Genomic DNA, 16679 nt, shown 5'->3' on the forward strand with positions numbered 1-16679 from the left:
TTCCCTCCTCCGCTTGCCATACCACTTCCCCTACCACCACCATTTCCTCTTCCAGGGGACATACAGCTCCTGAAACTTTAAACCCATCAGAGCAAACATATAGGGGTCTCAAATACTCTCCCAAGTGGGAAATGGGAAGGGAACCAACCCAATATGTAGCCTTTCCCAAGAGGGATCTCAGCAGGCCATGACTTTTTAAAGGGTGAGCAGGGAAGAGGTCATCTACAGGGTGCTCAGACTTTTCTAGAAGCTACCAAAAGGCCTAGGTGGGGATAAATCTATCCTCTGCAAGAGTTGGCCAGATAGCCCAGGAAAGACGATTGCTAAGAGCTGGTGGGCACCTGGCCAAATAGCCTTTTCAAGTGGAGGGGAAGGGGGAAAAGAACAGTGTGTCAAGGGACAAGATAGATTCAGCATGCAGAGGCAGCAGCAAACACCTTCATTAGGCAGAGTAGATGCTTAGTTTGTACATCTGTTCACTCTTTTTCCCAGTGCTGTCTTGTTAAGAGTGCCTCTTGGTAAAATGCCACTGTGTTTACATTTGTATGTCCATGTATGACTAAATGTCACAAACTGTGAATTCTAGTTGAGGGATGCAAGTAGAGTGTACAATTAACAACCCACGGCCTTAAACGGGGCAGGAAGCTGCTCATAGCTGTGTGTGCATCTGTCCACCATGGCTCAGGAGTGGATGCTAATGATATGGATGCTTACTCTGTGTATTTCTCCTTCTCCAACCTTGTGCATTGTGCTCTGGCTGAACTCTGGAACTTGGGAAACTCATTTTGAATGGATATATTCATTCAGCAAATGTCGATCATCACATGGGCTCCTCCGCCTGATTTTGTGCTAGAGAAACATAGGTTGAATAAAACACAATCTTGCCCTGGAGGGGATCACAGGCTGGTAGGATTACGTTAACTGGTGTTTGTTTTCCTGAGTCCAGGCCAGCATTTCCTACAGAATAGTGTGTAACCACCTCTGTAAGAAATACAGAGTCCTGGCTCCCACCTCAGACCTACCAAAACAGCGTCTGCGTCTTTACACCAGATTCTCAGGTGATTCTGCAGCGAGGGCTATCCATTTTTTTGGTTTTTGAGGGTACGTGATAGGTATATATATTTATGGGATACATGAGATGTGTTGATACAGGCATTAGCTTGTTCTCACACCACTAAAATAGACATACCCAGGACTGGGTGATAAAGAAAAGGTTTACTGGACTCACAGTTCCACATGGCTGGGGAGGCCTCACAATCATGGTGGAAAGTGAAAGGGAAGCAAGATACGTCTCATATGGTGGCATAAGACTTATTCACTATCACGAGAACAGCACAGGAAAGACCCGCCCCCATGATTCAGTTACCTCCCACCAGGTCCCTCCCATGACACGTGGGGATTCTGGGAGCTACAATTCAAGATGAGATTTGGGTGGGGACACAGCCAAGCTATATCAGGCATGCAGTGTGAAATAAGGACATCATGGAGAATGGGGTATCCATCCCCTCAAGCATTTATCCTTTGTGTTATAAACAATCCAATTACACTATTCTAATTACTTTAAAATGTACAATTAAGTTATTGACTATAGTCACCCTGTTGTGCTATCACATAGTAGGTCTTACTCAATTTTTTTGTGCTGATGAACCATCCCTACCTCCCATCCCCTCACTACCCTTCCCAGCCTCTGAGAACCATCCTCCTATGTCCATGAGTTCAATTGTTTTGATTTTTAGATCCCACAAATAAGTGGGAACACGCAATGTGTGTCTTTCTGTGCCTGGCTTATTTCACTTAACATGAGGATCTCCAGTTCTAGCCATGTGGTTGCAAATGGCAGGATCTCATTCTTTTTTGTGGCTAAAGACTATCCTGGTTTAATGAAACTATTATCTTGTTTAATGAAACTATTTTCTTAAGTTCCTTGCTTTAGCTTGATGCCAGTAGTTCTAAAGAAATATAAATAGCCACATGCACAGGATTAGTTATAATGTTTAAAAGATTTCAGTGGGTCTTTACATGATCCAATTGCTGAAAGAATGAAAAAGCCAGAAGTGAGGATTCCATTGTCCCCTCTGTAAACCAGAGGGGCAGACCTGACGGACCCTGGTCAGGTCAGTAACGTGTCAGCTAAAGAGGACCTTAAGACACCAATGAACTGAGCCTCTCTGGTGAAGAGGTGGGAATGAGAGCTCCGTGAGAGGGGCCCAGCCTCCACATTCTTCCCCAGAGTCACTGTGCACCACGTTGCTCCTCTTAGTCTCCCAGTCTCTCAGCTGCAGTGGGGACTGTTCCATTAACAAATTCTGCATTTTCATTGTGATTCTTTTATCTAGGAAAGTCCTTTGAAGACCAAGCGAATTCTGTTTCTCTCCTTGTGATGTGGTTAAGTGTGTGTCCTTCCTACCTTCTCCCTTATTCCATTCTGCATGCTGGTGGGAGCTGGAACTGATGGGGCACCTGGGTTTTTGACCACGTCTCCTTGGCTTGGGGAGATCCCATTTTCTCTAAGGCTAGAAGTTGTATGGTATGAGGACACATTAAGTATTGGTGTCTGATTTCAGCAGTAGAGATAGGGTGGGCAGTGCATCTTAGTCATAAACCTGGCATACAGGAAAATAGGGACCAGCAGTCAGAAGGCAGGTCTCATCAGGATACTCTGCCCAAACTGTAGCATCTAACATTAGCCCTCCATCCCTGTGCCATCTCAGTCAGCCTTTCTAGGGAGAATCTCTAATACTTTCTAATCAGAGCAAATGTCTCCCAGAGATAAGGCCTTCTGCCGTGTCCGATTTAAAGCATAGTGATGTTACGGAAAGAAAAATAAAAACTCATCAGAGAGCATTACAATAGTTGCCATCACCAGAAAAATCTGTGGGTGTCAAAAATATTTCCAAGTTGAATATTACAAGCATGTATTTTTTAAAAAAAAAAACCTCCCAGGCAGCGGAAGATGTGGGAGAGGCTCTTAAAAATCCCTTGCGATGAGATTATCTTATCAGATCTACCCCTGCTAAAGACTTAGCGCTTAATTTTAAGGAAATTGCATTTTTTAAAATCTTAAAATTTGGGAAACCGAAAATCTGACAGAGTATTCTACACTGTAAAGTGGACTCGGGCTTGGAACCCATAGTGTAGTTGAGGCCACCTGCGACAAGAGCATGGGAGACTTCAGGAGCCGCCGTGAAGAGCTCCCACGAGTCTCCGTTTCCTCATCTGCAAAATGAGATGAGGAGTTTGGAGTCAAAAATTCTGTGATTTCCCTAGTGCTTTAATCTGTTCTGTGCCTGACATTCTTTGGCAGAATGAATTTCCAGAAAAGCTCTTAATCTCAAGGTTATTAAAATATACATTTTAAATATATATTTACTATATTTAATATGTATAAATTAGAGCCTACTGTAATTTATTTGTGGACTACACAGGAGTTCCTTTTATGCGAGAGTGCCTTACAGCGGATCATTTCTGTATTTCAGTCACCAAATTCTATACTCCACCAATCCAAAATGAGTCCAGTAGAACTAAATTCATTTCTGTCCTAAATACTCTTAGAGCAAGACTTGGTCAGCATTAAGAAACAGTGCACAAGTTCTGTCTCAGAACTTCTGAAATGCCACCATCATTCAGATCCACTAGAAGTGCAAAAGAAAAAGGATTAGCACCTTTCATGGTTCAAGATATGGCATTAAGAATGGAGAACTGGAGAAGAATTGTATCCCTCCTGTCTGATGTTTCACACGGGAGCGTTAGCAAGCTGACTTTGAACCTCTGGCACAAACCATTCCTCACGGATACCCTAAGGGGTGGCTTCGGCTAGTTACAGTGCCTTATTTTGGAGTCAGATTTAGGTTTGATTCTGGTTTAGATTCTTGGTCCAATAATCTACCTTCCTGAGCCTGGGTTTTCTCACTGTAAAAATAAGGATAAAGATAATTCCAATACTAGATTTTTTTTTTTTTTTTTGGTGAGAAGTCATTGTATGTAGAAGTGCCTAACAAAATACTTGGTACACAGTAGGCACTCTTAAAAATGTATTACTGTTGGCACAAAGTGTGAATGTCTGTAATGCCACTGAATTGTACACTTAAAATTGGATAAAAGGGTAAGTTTTGTGTTACATATATTTTACCACACATACAAAAGGAATATTACTGGTCCTGGCCATCATCTCTCAATGCCTGAAAGGTACCAGCCACATCTTCAACACTGTGTGACCTGAGGGCAGCTTAACCAAATTGACCTTGAGTCATGGAATATTACCACACAGGTCTAATCTGACCACCCCACCCCCCGCCCCCCCACAAAACTGTGGTGCTCCAACCCATGCAGCCTGGGACCACAGTCTTTATACTTGTCCCACTTCTCCAAAGCTTCTCTTCAACTTCCTGAGTTGTTTTAGCAGCAAAGGAGATGGTGGTGAATTTAGAGCAGAGCCCTAACAGTCTGATAACACCTACACAATAGTGTCCAATGTTCTCCCCAAGGTGGAGCCCGTGCCTCGGGTGTCCAGGGGACAGAACAAGCTCCAGCTTGATGTCGTGTTGCCCTGGTTTCTTTTTCACCACTGGGCAGTCTGTGCTTGGTCTATAACTGTCTCAGTGCTCAGCCACAGAAATGCCAGTGCTGTTTGGCTTTAATTTTTACCCAGGAAAAAGATGACTTTTGAGAACTGATACCCATCTTTCCTTTTTTGTTTTTAAAGTCCATTTTTGAGGCTTAGGCTCTGGAAGAGAGTGAGTGCTATGATACACTGTTTTGATTTTATTGTTTTGGTTTTGGTTATTGATGTTGCTAAAACCATTTGAGTGTATTTTATTCACAGTGAATGTATATCTTTAAAGATTCTGTTCCAGAAAATGAGCCTGTCTTTGAATTTCCCGATTTCGAATTTCTGTGGGATGTCACGCTAACAGCTTTTTCCTTTTGGAGTCAGGGGGAAGGGGCTGCAGGTGGAGAGGCAGCCTGACCTTTCTATCCTGGTGTTGCTGTTGTACAACAATGTCAGTGTATTAATACTTAATGTTAAGTGAAAGGGTAAATTTTGTGTTATATATATTGTACCACACATACAAAGAAAAGTATTGCTGTGTCTGGCCATTGTCTTTTAATGCCTGAAAGGTACCAGCCACATCTTCAACACTGTGTAACCTGAGGGTGGCTTAACCAAATTGACGTAGAGTCCTGGAAGTTAGCACAGGGGACCTGTAGTCTGCTTCTTGTTAAGGAACCATCCCATTTCAGGTGTGGTTTGTCAACAAAAAACAATAGGCAGGTGAAGAGCCAGGTGACCCGGCAGTAAGTAGTTTGGAAGAAAGAGCGCTTTGTGGATATGAATTGCATGTGATGCTGTTTTCTTTTGGTTATAGCAAGCGGATGAGACCCTGGACTTTGAGGAACAGATCTTGGAAGCTGCTAAATCCATTGCTGCTGCCACAAGCGCCCTGGTCAAATCGGCCTCAGCAGCCCAGAGGGAGCTGGTGGCCCAAGGAAAGGTGGGTAAAGCTGCTGACCACATGGGGGACACTCATGCCTCTGAGGGCCCAGGAAAAGAGCTACAAGCCTTTGTCCTGTCCAAGGAAACACATGCAATACCTTCCCTCCCTGAATTGCCACACTCTGTGCTGACTGACTGAAAACTACAGAATTCAGACCAACAGAATAAGAGATTTGGCTTCTGGGCCTCTCATCTGCTTCTTGTTAAGGAAAGCATCCCATTCCAGGCAGTGATTGGGGCCTGAATGAGACATTTATATTCCCACTGTACATTAGGCTACGTAAAGATGTAAACTGTCATATTTTCCTGGTGGGCCGCTCTAGAAGCACCGCAGTCGGCGGCTTTTATGATACCACTTTCCAGCTCCAAAGGGCTGCGTTTATTTTCGGGACTGGAGAGCTGAATAGTGGCCAACTTTGCAGTTAGCACTTTCCTAAGTCTGCTGGTGAAAGGGCCAGTCGGATTTTAATTCTGCAGTTTCTTCAGCTTTATCTTTAGTCGCCCATTTGATCTACTTTAGCATAAAAGTATAGTTGTTTTTCGAGGATTCAAAGGGTTATTAGTACATTAGTAATTCTGGATATGGAACAGTCTTCTGATTTAACATATTCCATGTGTCTTGTGATTTACATACCCATGGAACCATCCTATCCACACTGGCTTTCAGAGAGCCTCTCAAATGGAGAGGCCCCACAGCAACCTGACCAGTCGTGGGTTTGGAAAATGTGGTCACCATCATTGTCATTCATTTCTGTTTGATATTAAAAGGCCTTTGCTGTCAGCGTACAGATAGGTGGAGGCAAGTTGTGTCTTGACTCGAGAACTCACACTACAGACAGGAAGGTTGTGCCTGACCATAGGCCGTGCATCTTCTTCCAGGAAGTCTTTTGTGAGCTCAGCCACAGCTTAGTCCAGTCTACATACCTTGAATTCTCTTTCTAAACCATTGTGTTGTATGTTATTCAGTATTGGTCCGTGTCTGTCTCCCCACCTGGCACATAAGCTGTTCTCTCCATCCTTCCTGTTGATCCCCTGTAGAGCCAGCATTCTGCCAACCTTGTCCTTCCTGTACTCAGCAAGTTCTTGTTGGCTGGTCAACATGTAAAGACCACAAATGTGTCATTGAACAGAACATCCTATGTCAAAAAAAAATCCTGGTTATTTCAACATTCATAAAGGGCTATGTGTCCAACACGTTGCTTAGATACTAGAGAATCCAACTTGGATATGGCAGAGTCCCTAACTGCCCTCCAAGGAACTTGTGTTCAAGCATTTAAAAAGTTGGTGACGGAGGTTCAGCCAGACTTGGGTGAACTATAGGATTATAGGCAGGACCTTGGAGTTTTACCTGACATTCAGCAAGCCCTGATATGACCCTGTCATTGTTTACACACCCCCAATTTCATATTCAAATTGAGATACTCATCTCTTACCTCATCAGGCACGTCCCACGAGCTTGAACGTATTTCCTACTGTCGCTTCTCTCTCTAGCTGTGGACAGAAAATGTTCTACTTGCTGCTGTGATTTCTAAATAGAAACAGAGATCCGTATTTCTTCCAGCCTCTTATTTCTCTCCCACCCCTGACAAAATGGTATTTCCTTAAGACCAGGGTCTGCACTCAATTGTACCAGAGGGAGGTACACCACACTTTTTTAACATCATCTGCCAGAAACACAGTGTGGTTTTCAGGGTCAGTAAATGGGAGAGATTTAAATTTCCCTTAGACCATGAAAAAAGGAGGCCTAGTGGCTCCCGCATTTGAAATGGAGAAAGCTCAGCAGAGGAGTAAGTGTAGAAAGACAGCACCAGGCCGTCATTCCTGAGACGTTTCCCAGAAATGCAGTACCTGGCAGCTAAATGGAGCCATTCTTAGCATTTCCCATTTCCTCTTGGTGGCGAAACTTGCCGGGATGTGCTCTGCAATCTTGGCATGGCCTGCGTCCCACATGAGAAAGGTTGCTCCCTTCTTAGGCCTATGCTGTTGGCAGGAGGCACCAAGTGGGGTGCACGTCTGGTTCCTGAGCAAGGTGTGGGGACGAGGGGCTGTGACCACTGGGGCTGCCTGCCCTCACGGCCAATTTCTCGACTCTCCTCTCTAGGTGGGCTCCATCCCTGCCAATGCTGCAGACGACGGACAGTGGTCACAGGGGCTGATTTCTGCTGTGAGTTGCCTTCTCCTTCCTCCCAGTTTGCTTTTTGGGTCCCCTGAGGGAGGTTTGGGCTTTGGGTCACTTCTCTGTTGACTGTCCCCAGGCCCGGATGGTGGCGGCTGCGACCAGCAGTCTCTGTGAGGCGGCCAATGCCTCTGTTCAGGGACACGCCAGTGAGGAGAAGCTCATCTCATCTGCCAAGCAGGTCGCCGCTTCCACGGCTCAGCTGCTGGTGGCCTGCAAGGTGAAGGCCGACCAGGATTCAGAGGCCATGAGGCGGCTACAGGTAATGGTCACTGATGCTGGTGGGAAAATACTCCTGTTGGAGCGGGTAAGTGTCACCAAAGGGGACAAGCCTCACTTCCTTGGCATGCCCCACCAGGCCTTCCATCAGCCAGCTCTGTCCACGTTGCAGCCTCATCTACTGCGTGCATCCATGCATCCTCCACTGTTGCCCCGCCAAGCTGCCATTCTCCACGTGTGCCTTCTGGTCTCATGCCCTGGGGCCCTGCTCCTCACCAGCCCAACCCAGCAGACCCCTACTTGTCCTTTGTGACTCACCTTCAAAGTCCTCTGTTCTGGGAAGCCCTCCCTGACTCCCAGTGTCTGGGCAGCTTATCCCTCCTCTGTCGTTTGAGAGCCCCTAGGCAGACCACTCAGGTTCCCATCACATGTTACCACTGCAGGTCTGTCCGTGAGCAGGTTGTGAGCCTCTTAGATGCAGATACCACACCTTCATCTGTGCCTCTCTCACATGTTACTAACTCGGTGCCTGCTTCAGAGGAGGCCTTCAGCCAATGTCTGCTACAGAAGGGAGTAAAGGAACTGAGATTATATGAGACTGTGGCTGCTTCCCAGAGCCCAGAGAGCATGTTAGGAAGGTAACAATCAAGTCCTTCCCAAAGCAGATACATTTTCCTGATTGCTTGAATTGTAAAAATATTTTAAACACAATAAAAGAAATGCTTAAATGAAAAAAAAATCACACGGCCCCCAACATCTTCATATATCAAACGTTATCATTGTTTTCTGTTCATTTTTATCTACATATAAAATATTGTCCAGTTGTAATCATGGCAAGATACATTCTGCTTTCTTTTCACTTAACATTTTATCATATGTATTTTTTCCTTGAAGATAAGGCTTCATTAACTTCTCTATGCAAAGCTAGCTGGCCCGTTCTTCATGAGTTCCATGTTTAATGATTGCATGATATTGCATCAACTGATTACGCCAGAATTTCTCTATACTTTGGACATTTTGTTTCCAATTTTCAAGTTTTTTTTATTATAAGTGTTAAAATGCAGATCGTCTGTATTGCCAAAAGTATGTTTACGTCAGTCATGAAGCAAATCATAAATGGCAGAAATGTTTGAATAGTTCTACCAAAGCTCAGAACTCTTGTTTTACTGTAAAAGGCCTAAAGTGCATTTCTGTTGTTTGAGACTCTTGAGTCCCTCTCTGACCCACCTCCCTCACCTTTATTTGATACCTGGGATGACCCACCTCCCTCACCTTTATTTGATACCTGGGATAAACCCAGGGAAAAATGGAGGAGCTGTGTGTTTGTGAATATGTGATTTCTGAGTCTGGGGCACACTTGTGAGGAAAACATCCTGAGTTAAGAGACCTGGTTCAAGTCCTGCTTCTGCCATTTTTTAGGTGCATAATCTTATATAAATCACTGAAAACTTTTCAGGGGCTTCATCTGTAAAATGGGGATAGAGCCATCCACACTGACTCTTATGAGGGTCAAATAGGAGAATGGATATGACAGTGCTTTGTTAGGGCCTAAGGATTTACACAGATCGAATGCAGCATCGCTCTTGTTCCCATCATTACCGATTTAACCGGATGCTGCAGTGTTGTGTTTGAGCCCCTTATAAATGACTCAGGAGTTCCCTGGGGCTACATGGACCTAGGTGCAGATCCCAGATGTAGAACTTGCTAGCTACCAAATCTTAGGTTTCTTAACCTCAGTTTCACATCAGAAAAGCAGGCTAAAGATTTCTGACCTGATAAACCCTCTGGCGAATACGCACATGGTGATTACTTGTCAAATATTAATAGGTTCCCTTCCCATCCTGTGCAAGCCCTCATAGTTTGCATTGGGCACTTGAGTTCACAGACCAGGCTGGGCAGTTAACTTTGAATGAGAAGAACTCTCAGCTTTCTGATGGCAAACCCTCAAGCACAAACCTTCAACCCTGAGGGGGCGCTGGACAAGAAATACGAGAGGTTTAATGAAGCCTTAACCACTTTTAGAAGAAAACTCCAAACCTCAGCTGGCATGTCCCTGGGGACATGCTTCATGAGCATTAAAAATCAGCCAATACAGGCAACAGCCCTTAAGGAAGACCTAAGGAAGACTGAAAAGCTCTTCTTTACCTGTCTCTAGCAATCGCTCCATCTTAAGAGCCTGTGGTGCAAAGCCCAGCTGAGACCCTAAAAGTACGTGCACAAGGCCATAGTTACTGTGAGGCTCCCAGCCCTTCCACACAAGGGTAGCCCTTCATTCCCTCAAAGCCTTCAGTGAGCACCAACTGTGGACAGCCACAGTGCCGCTGCTGGGGATGCAGGGATTCCAGTCACCGTCTCTGCCTTCAAGTTGCTGACTGTCCAGGAGGGGACAGCCAGCCACAAGCATGGGAAAGGCTGCAGTGACGCCGGCACAGCACACTCCAGGCACACACAGGGAGAGGGTGTGGGTAGAGCTAAGGGAGCCAGGCGAAAGTGATGTCTGCGCCAAGTCCTCAAGTATGTGCTAAATCAGATGGAGGCAGGGGAATGGTTTTCCAGACCAAGGAGGCAGAACTCAGGCTTGCCTCTGTTAACACACGTATCACATTGCTGGAATCATTTATTAAACATTTACATAATTATAATTCCCCTCAAAAATGAGTGTTCCTTGAGGGCCAGGCACTTTGTCTCATTCATCTGTGAGTGACCAGGGAGGTTCCAGTGTTGGTAGACTCCATGGATGGATGGACAGACAGATGGGTACTCGCTGGCTGGAGAACTTTATGTTGTAACTGGATTATCAGTTGACTCACAGTCTCACAAACTGTACCTTCATGTCTATTCTTGCCGGGCCCAAATGGCTGTTTCTAATGATATCATGTATGTTTTGTTCACTCTCCAGGCGGCAGGAAATGCTGTGAAAAGAGCCTCAGACAATCTTGTCCGTGCAGCCCAGAAGGCAGCATTTGGCAAAGCTGATGATGACGATGTTGTAGTGAAAACCAAGTTTGTGGGGGGCATTGCTCAGGTTTGTAATTAAATCAAGAATAGTGTTTACTTCCCGAGGTAGGTGTCAGGTTATAACAGAGAGACAAAAGAACAGTGACTTCAAGATGAAAGTTTATTTCTTCCTCATGTACCAGAGATGGTGTGGTGTTTCCTTCGTGTCTAGGAGCCAGATCCGTCTGCCTTGCTATTTCACCATCCCTGAGATGTTACCTTTGGCCATGTGGTCCATTTGGCTCAGTAGCCCCTCAGCTTTCCATCCGGCAAGGAGGGGAGGCCATGACCCTAAGCTGCAGGCATTACTTCCTCTCACATATGTTGGTCAGCTCCCTGCACAGGAGGCTGGGCAATGTCGTATTCTTTTTTGAGTAGCATTTGCCTAGATAAAAATCAAGGATTCTATTGTAGAAAAGAAGAAGAACAAAAATGGAGGACAGCAATATTATTTAAATAAAATACATTTGGAGCTACTGCCCGCTCCAGACATTGGGCTCTGCAGAGAGAGCATGCTTTCCCTCTCCCAGAACTGTTACAAGAGCAGTTGGGATTCTGACTTAGGCAGGATGACATTTTCATGCATGGGAGTGAGGAGAAAGCTCTAGGAAGTCAGGCTTGCACTTTTTGATGTGTGTCCATCTCGTAAATCCATTTTAGGGGACTGTTTTATTTGTCCACACCAGGAGCACTGAAGTTACTCACGCCCCATGCCTGCCTTAGCTCTTCCTGAAGCACGCCCTGTGTTTGGCTATGCACTGCATGTGTTTTTACCAGAATGTGTTTCTCATGAGAAGTTTCACAGCGAAGGGGCTCTGATCAAATAAGGCTGGAGAATACTGCATTCAATAACCCCACCCTGGTAATGATAGTCATTAGCCTAGGAAAGGCTCTGGAAAGCCAGGAAAGGAACTGACTTTGCTTTTTTGAACACAACTGTCCCTTTTCACACAATACCTATTAGCAAATCTTCCTCAGATCACACCTTAAAAGCATGAAATAAGCATTTGAGGGCCATCTGGTGGTTCAGGGTTCCGCTTTAGCTTTGCCCATACCTGGACCAGGTCTTCCTCCACTGGCTGGGTGACTCCAGACAAGTGGACCTACATCGCTCAGCTTCAGATTTCTTGGAAAAACAAGACTTTCAACTGGGCGTGCTTCACAGAGCAGCCACTTCAGTGAAGAGTATTTGCACCAGAGCCTGGTACATAGGAAGGCTGTAGTAGATGTTTGCTGTTAAATCACCGGGCAGACCCAGCATGTTTTCATGGCTCGGCTGGGTCGTTAGTCTCAAACCCCAAACAGTGACAGAGGCTGGTCTCCAGAGCCAAGACTGTCCCTGATGTGCTGCAGTGCCCCATGGTCACGGGAGCCGTGGAGCTCACATGAGCAGTGGGGTGTGGGGAGGGTTTTCTAGAAAGCGTTAGGTCCATCCAGCTTGTTGCTTTCTTTCTAGATCATCGCTGCCCAGGAAGAAATGCTAAAGAAAGAGCGAGAACTGGAAGAAGCAAGGAAAAAACTGGCCCAAATCCGCCAGCAGCAGTATAAGTTTTTACCCACCGAGCTGAGGGAAGATGAGGGCTAAGGTGCGCGCCCAGATGGCGAGTCCCAAGGGATGGCCCTGGCTGAACTGGACAGTGTTCCTGAGAGGCTGGGCACTTACCTGGAAACTGCCCACCTCCCCCCGGGGTGAGCCTGGAGCCCTGCGTGCTTGTTCTCACATCTCTGTCCCGTCGGCACCGGCTGCATGATCGTGATGTCACACGGTACAATGTCCTACCCACAGCTCCTCTGCCGCCTCCCCTCCTGCCTCACTGTGTCTCAGGAGAGAGGGGTGCACATTTCGTGGACTGTTACCAACAAAGAAAAGTCAGTATTATGTCGTTCTCAGACACGTTTGCTTTTGTTGGTCCTTCTCTTAGGCCTGCCCCTGGACCTCTTTGTGATACCGTAATAGGGAAAAAATCATTGATGTCATAGAATATTCTTCTTCCTCTCAGGAGAAGACGGAAGCTGGAGTTGGACATGGTTCATAAAAGCCAGAAACAAACCCGTGTGGACTCCGGGAGGGTGACTGAGGTCCTCCTTCCATGTCATGTCTTGAGCGCTGGCTCACCCAGGGGGTGAAAAATTCCCGCTCCTGTTTGCACGCTTTCTTGCCTCCGTGTGTAAGCTCCTTGTACAACCTAGACCCATCTTGTATTTTGTGGCTCAGAAAACTGAACAATTATTTTTTCCCTCCATAGTCCAAAGGGCAGAGTTGTGGGAGGCCGTCCGGGCTTGGTGAGCAGGGGCTATAATAAAATCTGTGGGCTCCTTCCTCTGCAGAGGCTGTTTCAGTTCATACAGAGTCATCCACACAAACCCACGGCTCCCATTTGACAGTCAGTGGAACGCTCGTCTCCTGAGTGTCCAGGGTGGGGATTCTGCTGGCATAAAGAGCTTCCTCAGTGAGTCATCTTTAGGTCCCACGCTGGTTTCTATGCCTTCAGAATGGTCACAAGCCCGGATTAGAAAGCATCTGCTTACAAACCTATCACCTGCCCTCCAACCCAAGACGCCTTTTTTTCTGTCTTGATATCTAGAAAATCTAAATGCATCCTAAAATCAATGTGAACCTTTAACAAGATCGTTTTACTTATTATCACATAAGTGAAGACATAAGATTTTTTCCGAGTTCATTTTCTGGATGTCACACGTCCACAATTTTGTATTTTTCCCCTTTTCTTTTCAGAGCCCTCCCATGGGAAGGGCACCGGAAGACCTTGAATTTACCTTAATCTGCGCCTTTAGCCAAGGCAGTGCATGGAAGATGAATGGCTTGACAGAGTCTAATGCCAGGGAGCAAGAGTGTCTGAAAGAATTCACAGTGGGGGAGGTAAAAGTTAACGGAAGTACATGATTTACAAAACTGGTAACAGTTAAAGGCACTCACCCTCTGCCTCTCTTTCTGGTGTGCTGTCGTGTCTCAGACTCCATCCACACTATAGTTTCAAAGTTCCACCGACAGGGGAAAGTGGGTGCTTTGGTCCTTCAAAGATGTCACCTTTCGACCTTGCCTGATGATCTTGTTTCACCAGATTCTAGCCTATGTCATGGTTTTAAAATATATAAACTTCTGACAGCTTCCCGTAAGTTACTTGTAAGTGCTTGCACGTATTAGAATTTTTTTTCAGACCAGTGAAGTTAGAGAAAAGATACTGTAAAGGAAAAGCAAGTGAGAGAGAGTGTGTAGGACACTGACAGTGTGTGGGTACCAGTTCTGAAGAGGAGGGGAGCTGCTAGAGCCCTAGCCTCTTGGGGAAAAGCTGGCACACCCTTGGCTCACCCTCTTTAAGTGGAGCTGATCCAACACCTTATGCCTGCCCTGGCTGGACACTGAGAGGAGGGGCACACGTGCTTCCAGAGACCCTCAGAAGTCAGACCCCAATGCTCAGAGTCACCATGTGTTAATGGCCTCCTGTAACAGGGCTCTGGGGAGCCCCTCTGTGGCCCAGCCCACCCCACCCTCTGCTCTTCTATGCTATGCCCAGGGCAGCTGCCCTCTTCCGCCTGTCCCCGTCACATCCTGGAACCCCCGGACCGAGGCAGGGGCAGGCGGTGAGTTCTCCCACCCTGCCTCAGAGTCGTTTAAAACCTTTACTGCATTTGATACCAGAAAAACCTCCAGAGACAAACCAAATGCAAAGGCCTGTCCTTTACACCTCTAAAGAACAGGCGTCGAAGAAAGTTTATTTTTGTAGGAGCTGTATAAATACTCACCTTTCTGGAGTCGTCCAGTGCTGGGAGCTCTGGGGAGTTTGGTTGTCAGTTATCATCTGGTGTGGTCCCAGTTTCTCATCTGTCCTTTCCTCATCCACCCTGCTTATGTGAATGGCCTCGTGGCCGGCGTGGTGGTTTCTCAGTTCATAAGATGGTTGAAGGGCCATGCCTTGTCTGGGTGTTATTTAATAAGCATTACCGCAGTGTCCTCAGATGGCACTGAGGGGGCCTTCTGGTTCTTCAAAGGAAAATCAATAACACAGGCATGAGTTCATTTGGGAGTGTGAACTTCCAGAGCATCTAGTAAGGGAGTGGTGTCGGAATAAAAATGGTCCCAGGTCTGGAGCATAGAAATGTGTCTCTGTGAAGAGGGAGTAGGTGTGTGGATGTGTTTCTTCTCACGCCCCTCTGCTCCTTGAGGGCTTTTTGAATCCTTGGGCTGATTTTTTTGTGCCAGAAATTGCTGTTCCTGATGGCCAAAAGGGGAACTGAAGTGGATTTCAGAACTGCCCAGTGACTTGAAAATGTGGACTTTACTTGGTTCTGCCTTTCAGAAGTCTTTAGATAGGGAAGCTAAGGTCGTGTTTGGTGAAATGAACAGCCGTTGTTTAAATTTTGCCGGTGTCCAGCCAGCTGTGGCCCTGGCCGTCTGTGCAGGCAGGTTCCTCAATTCCTGGTTGGCCCTGCAGTGGGTCATCGCAGTCCCTCCAGGTCGGCTGCAGAGGCAGCTGCCCAGCCTGCAATCTGTGCATGGGACTTAAGAAGTGAGCTGCCTGTAGCCTCATGGCACACGCTTTTATCAGGGAAAACCCTTTGAGCTTCTCCTGGGTCTCACCTGCTTGCTTTCCGGCTGTCTTAGTCAGTACATTCACAGGCAACTAAAGCCTGTTCCTAATTCATCAAAAATTATAACCAAAATTCACCATAGCCTGAGAGTAGACCCCACCTCCAAAGTGATGCCAAGGCCAGCAACACCTCATGAAGCAACCAGACACAGGTCAGAAGTGGTGAGCAAGCCATGGGCTCTGCTCCTGGGGAGCTCGCAGGCTGCTCCCTGAGGAGCCTTGGTTTCCTCCCTGGCAGGTAGTCCCCAGAATCTTCTCTCCCAGCTTTCAGGTTCTGGGCTCCGGAAAGGCTTCTGGGATTCTGGCCTTAAGACACCAGCACAGACTATCTGCATGTTCCATTCTCAGATTCCTGGAGGAAAGGTACCCTCCGTCGACCGAGGGGCTGGCTGCTTCTGAGACTTACCAAACCCAAGAAATTTGGAGACGTTCACCTCAGGCTAAAAGGCAGTGGTCCCCAGAGTTCAGAAAGCAAAAGACCTTGACAACTGTGCTAGTAGTGGCTCTGGTCCTCTCTCTCCACAGTGCTGGCCTCTGCTGGGGAAGGCATCTCTCCCAAAGGTATCCCCAAGTACCATGTTGAAAATGTCCTCAGTCTGTTGCTCCATCTTTCCGAGCCTGTGCTTGGTATGTTATGTTTATGGTCATTACGGATGACTGTGTGCAGAGCTTCGGTTTTTTCTTTTTAAGCTACAAAGAAGAACTATTTCTTCTCAATAAAAAAGGTTTGGATTCGGCCTCTTCCTCTGAGCCCACCTCCCAGCCCTCCCGGGAGCATCAGTGTACCTGAGTCACTCTGTCTGCATCTCTTCATCCCACAAAACACGAGGCTGGGTCTCATTCAGCTGCCTCTCAGCAGCCTTCAAGATCCAGAAGAAAACAGGAACGTTCAGCTCTGCCCTGTGTCCTGTCTCATCACATACATTAATTTATCTAACCACATAAGTTATTTTTTTTATTTGCCAGAAATAAACCTTTAAAGGAACAAACCTGTGTGGAGGACTCATGGGAACGGGAGGAAGGTGGACAAGAAGGGGGAGGAAACCGTCTTTATCGTGAGAGTAGATTTCCACCTTGAGGACTAGCTCCACAGTTACCAGAGGTATGTCAGGAGAGAGAGCGCGCGCACGTGTGTGTGAGTGAGTGGCAGACGCGAAGCCACAGGGTGCCACTGAATTTCATGTAG

At 46.5% G+C, this 16679-nt stretch overlaps 1 protein-coding gene across 7 annotated transcripts in view; it reads left to right on the top strand.

Moving 5' to 3' along the window:
• The window catches only part of TLN2 (talin 2), a 456511-nt gene extending 440033 nt beyond the window's left edge, over positions 1 to 16478 (top strand). For 5 of the 7 annotated variants that reach the window (XM_050797236.1, XM_050797238.1, XM_050797235.1 and 2 more), the window contains 5 exons: positions 5367 to 5492; positions 7596 to 7658; positions 7750 to 7977; positions 10789 to 10914; positions 12343 to 16478. In XM_050797236.1, coding sequence (XP_050653193.1) covers positions 5367 to 5492; positions 7596 to 7658; positions 7750 to 7977; positions 10789 to 10914; positions 12343 to 12471 — 672 coding nt within the window. In that variant the 3' untranslated portion in view covers positions 12472 to 16478. The remainder of the gene's footprint in view (positions 1 to 5366; positions 5493 to 7595; positions 7659 to 7749; positions 7978 to 10788; positions 10915 to 12342) is intronic. The other 2 variants (XM_050797240.1, XM_050797239.1) reach the window with 1 other exon arrangement.
• The last annotated feature ends 201 nt before the right edge of the window (positions 16479 to 16679 follow it).

Source organism: Macaca thibetana, chromosome 7 (assembly GCF_024542745.1).
Source record: "Macaca thibetana thibetana isolate TM-01 chromosome 7, ASM2454274v1, whole genome shotgun sequence".
Classification (NCBI taxonomy): Eukaryota; Metazoa; Chordata; class Mammalia; order Primates; family Cercopithecidae; genus Macaca; species Macaca thibetana.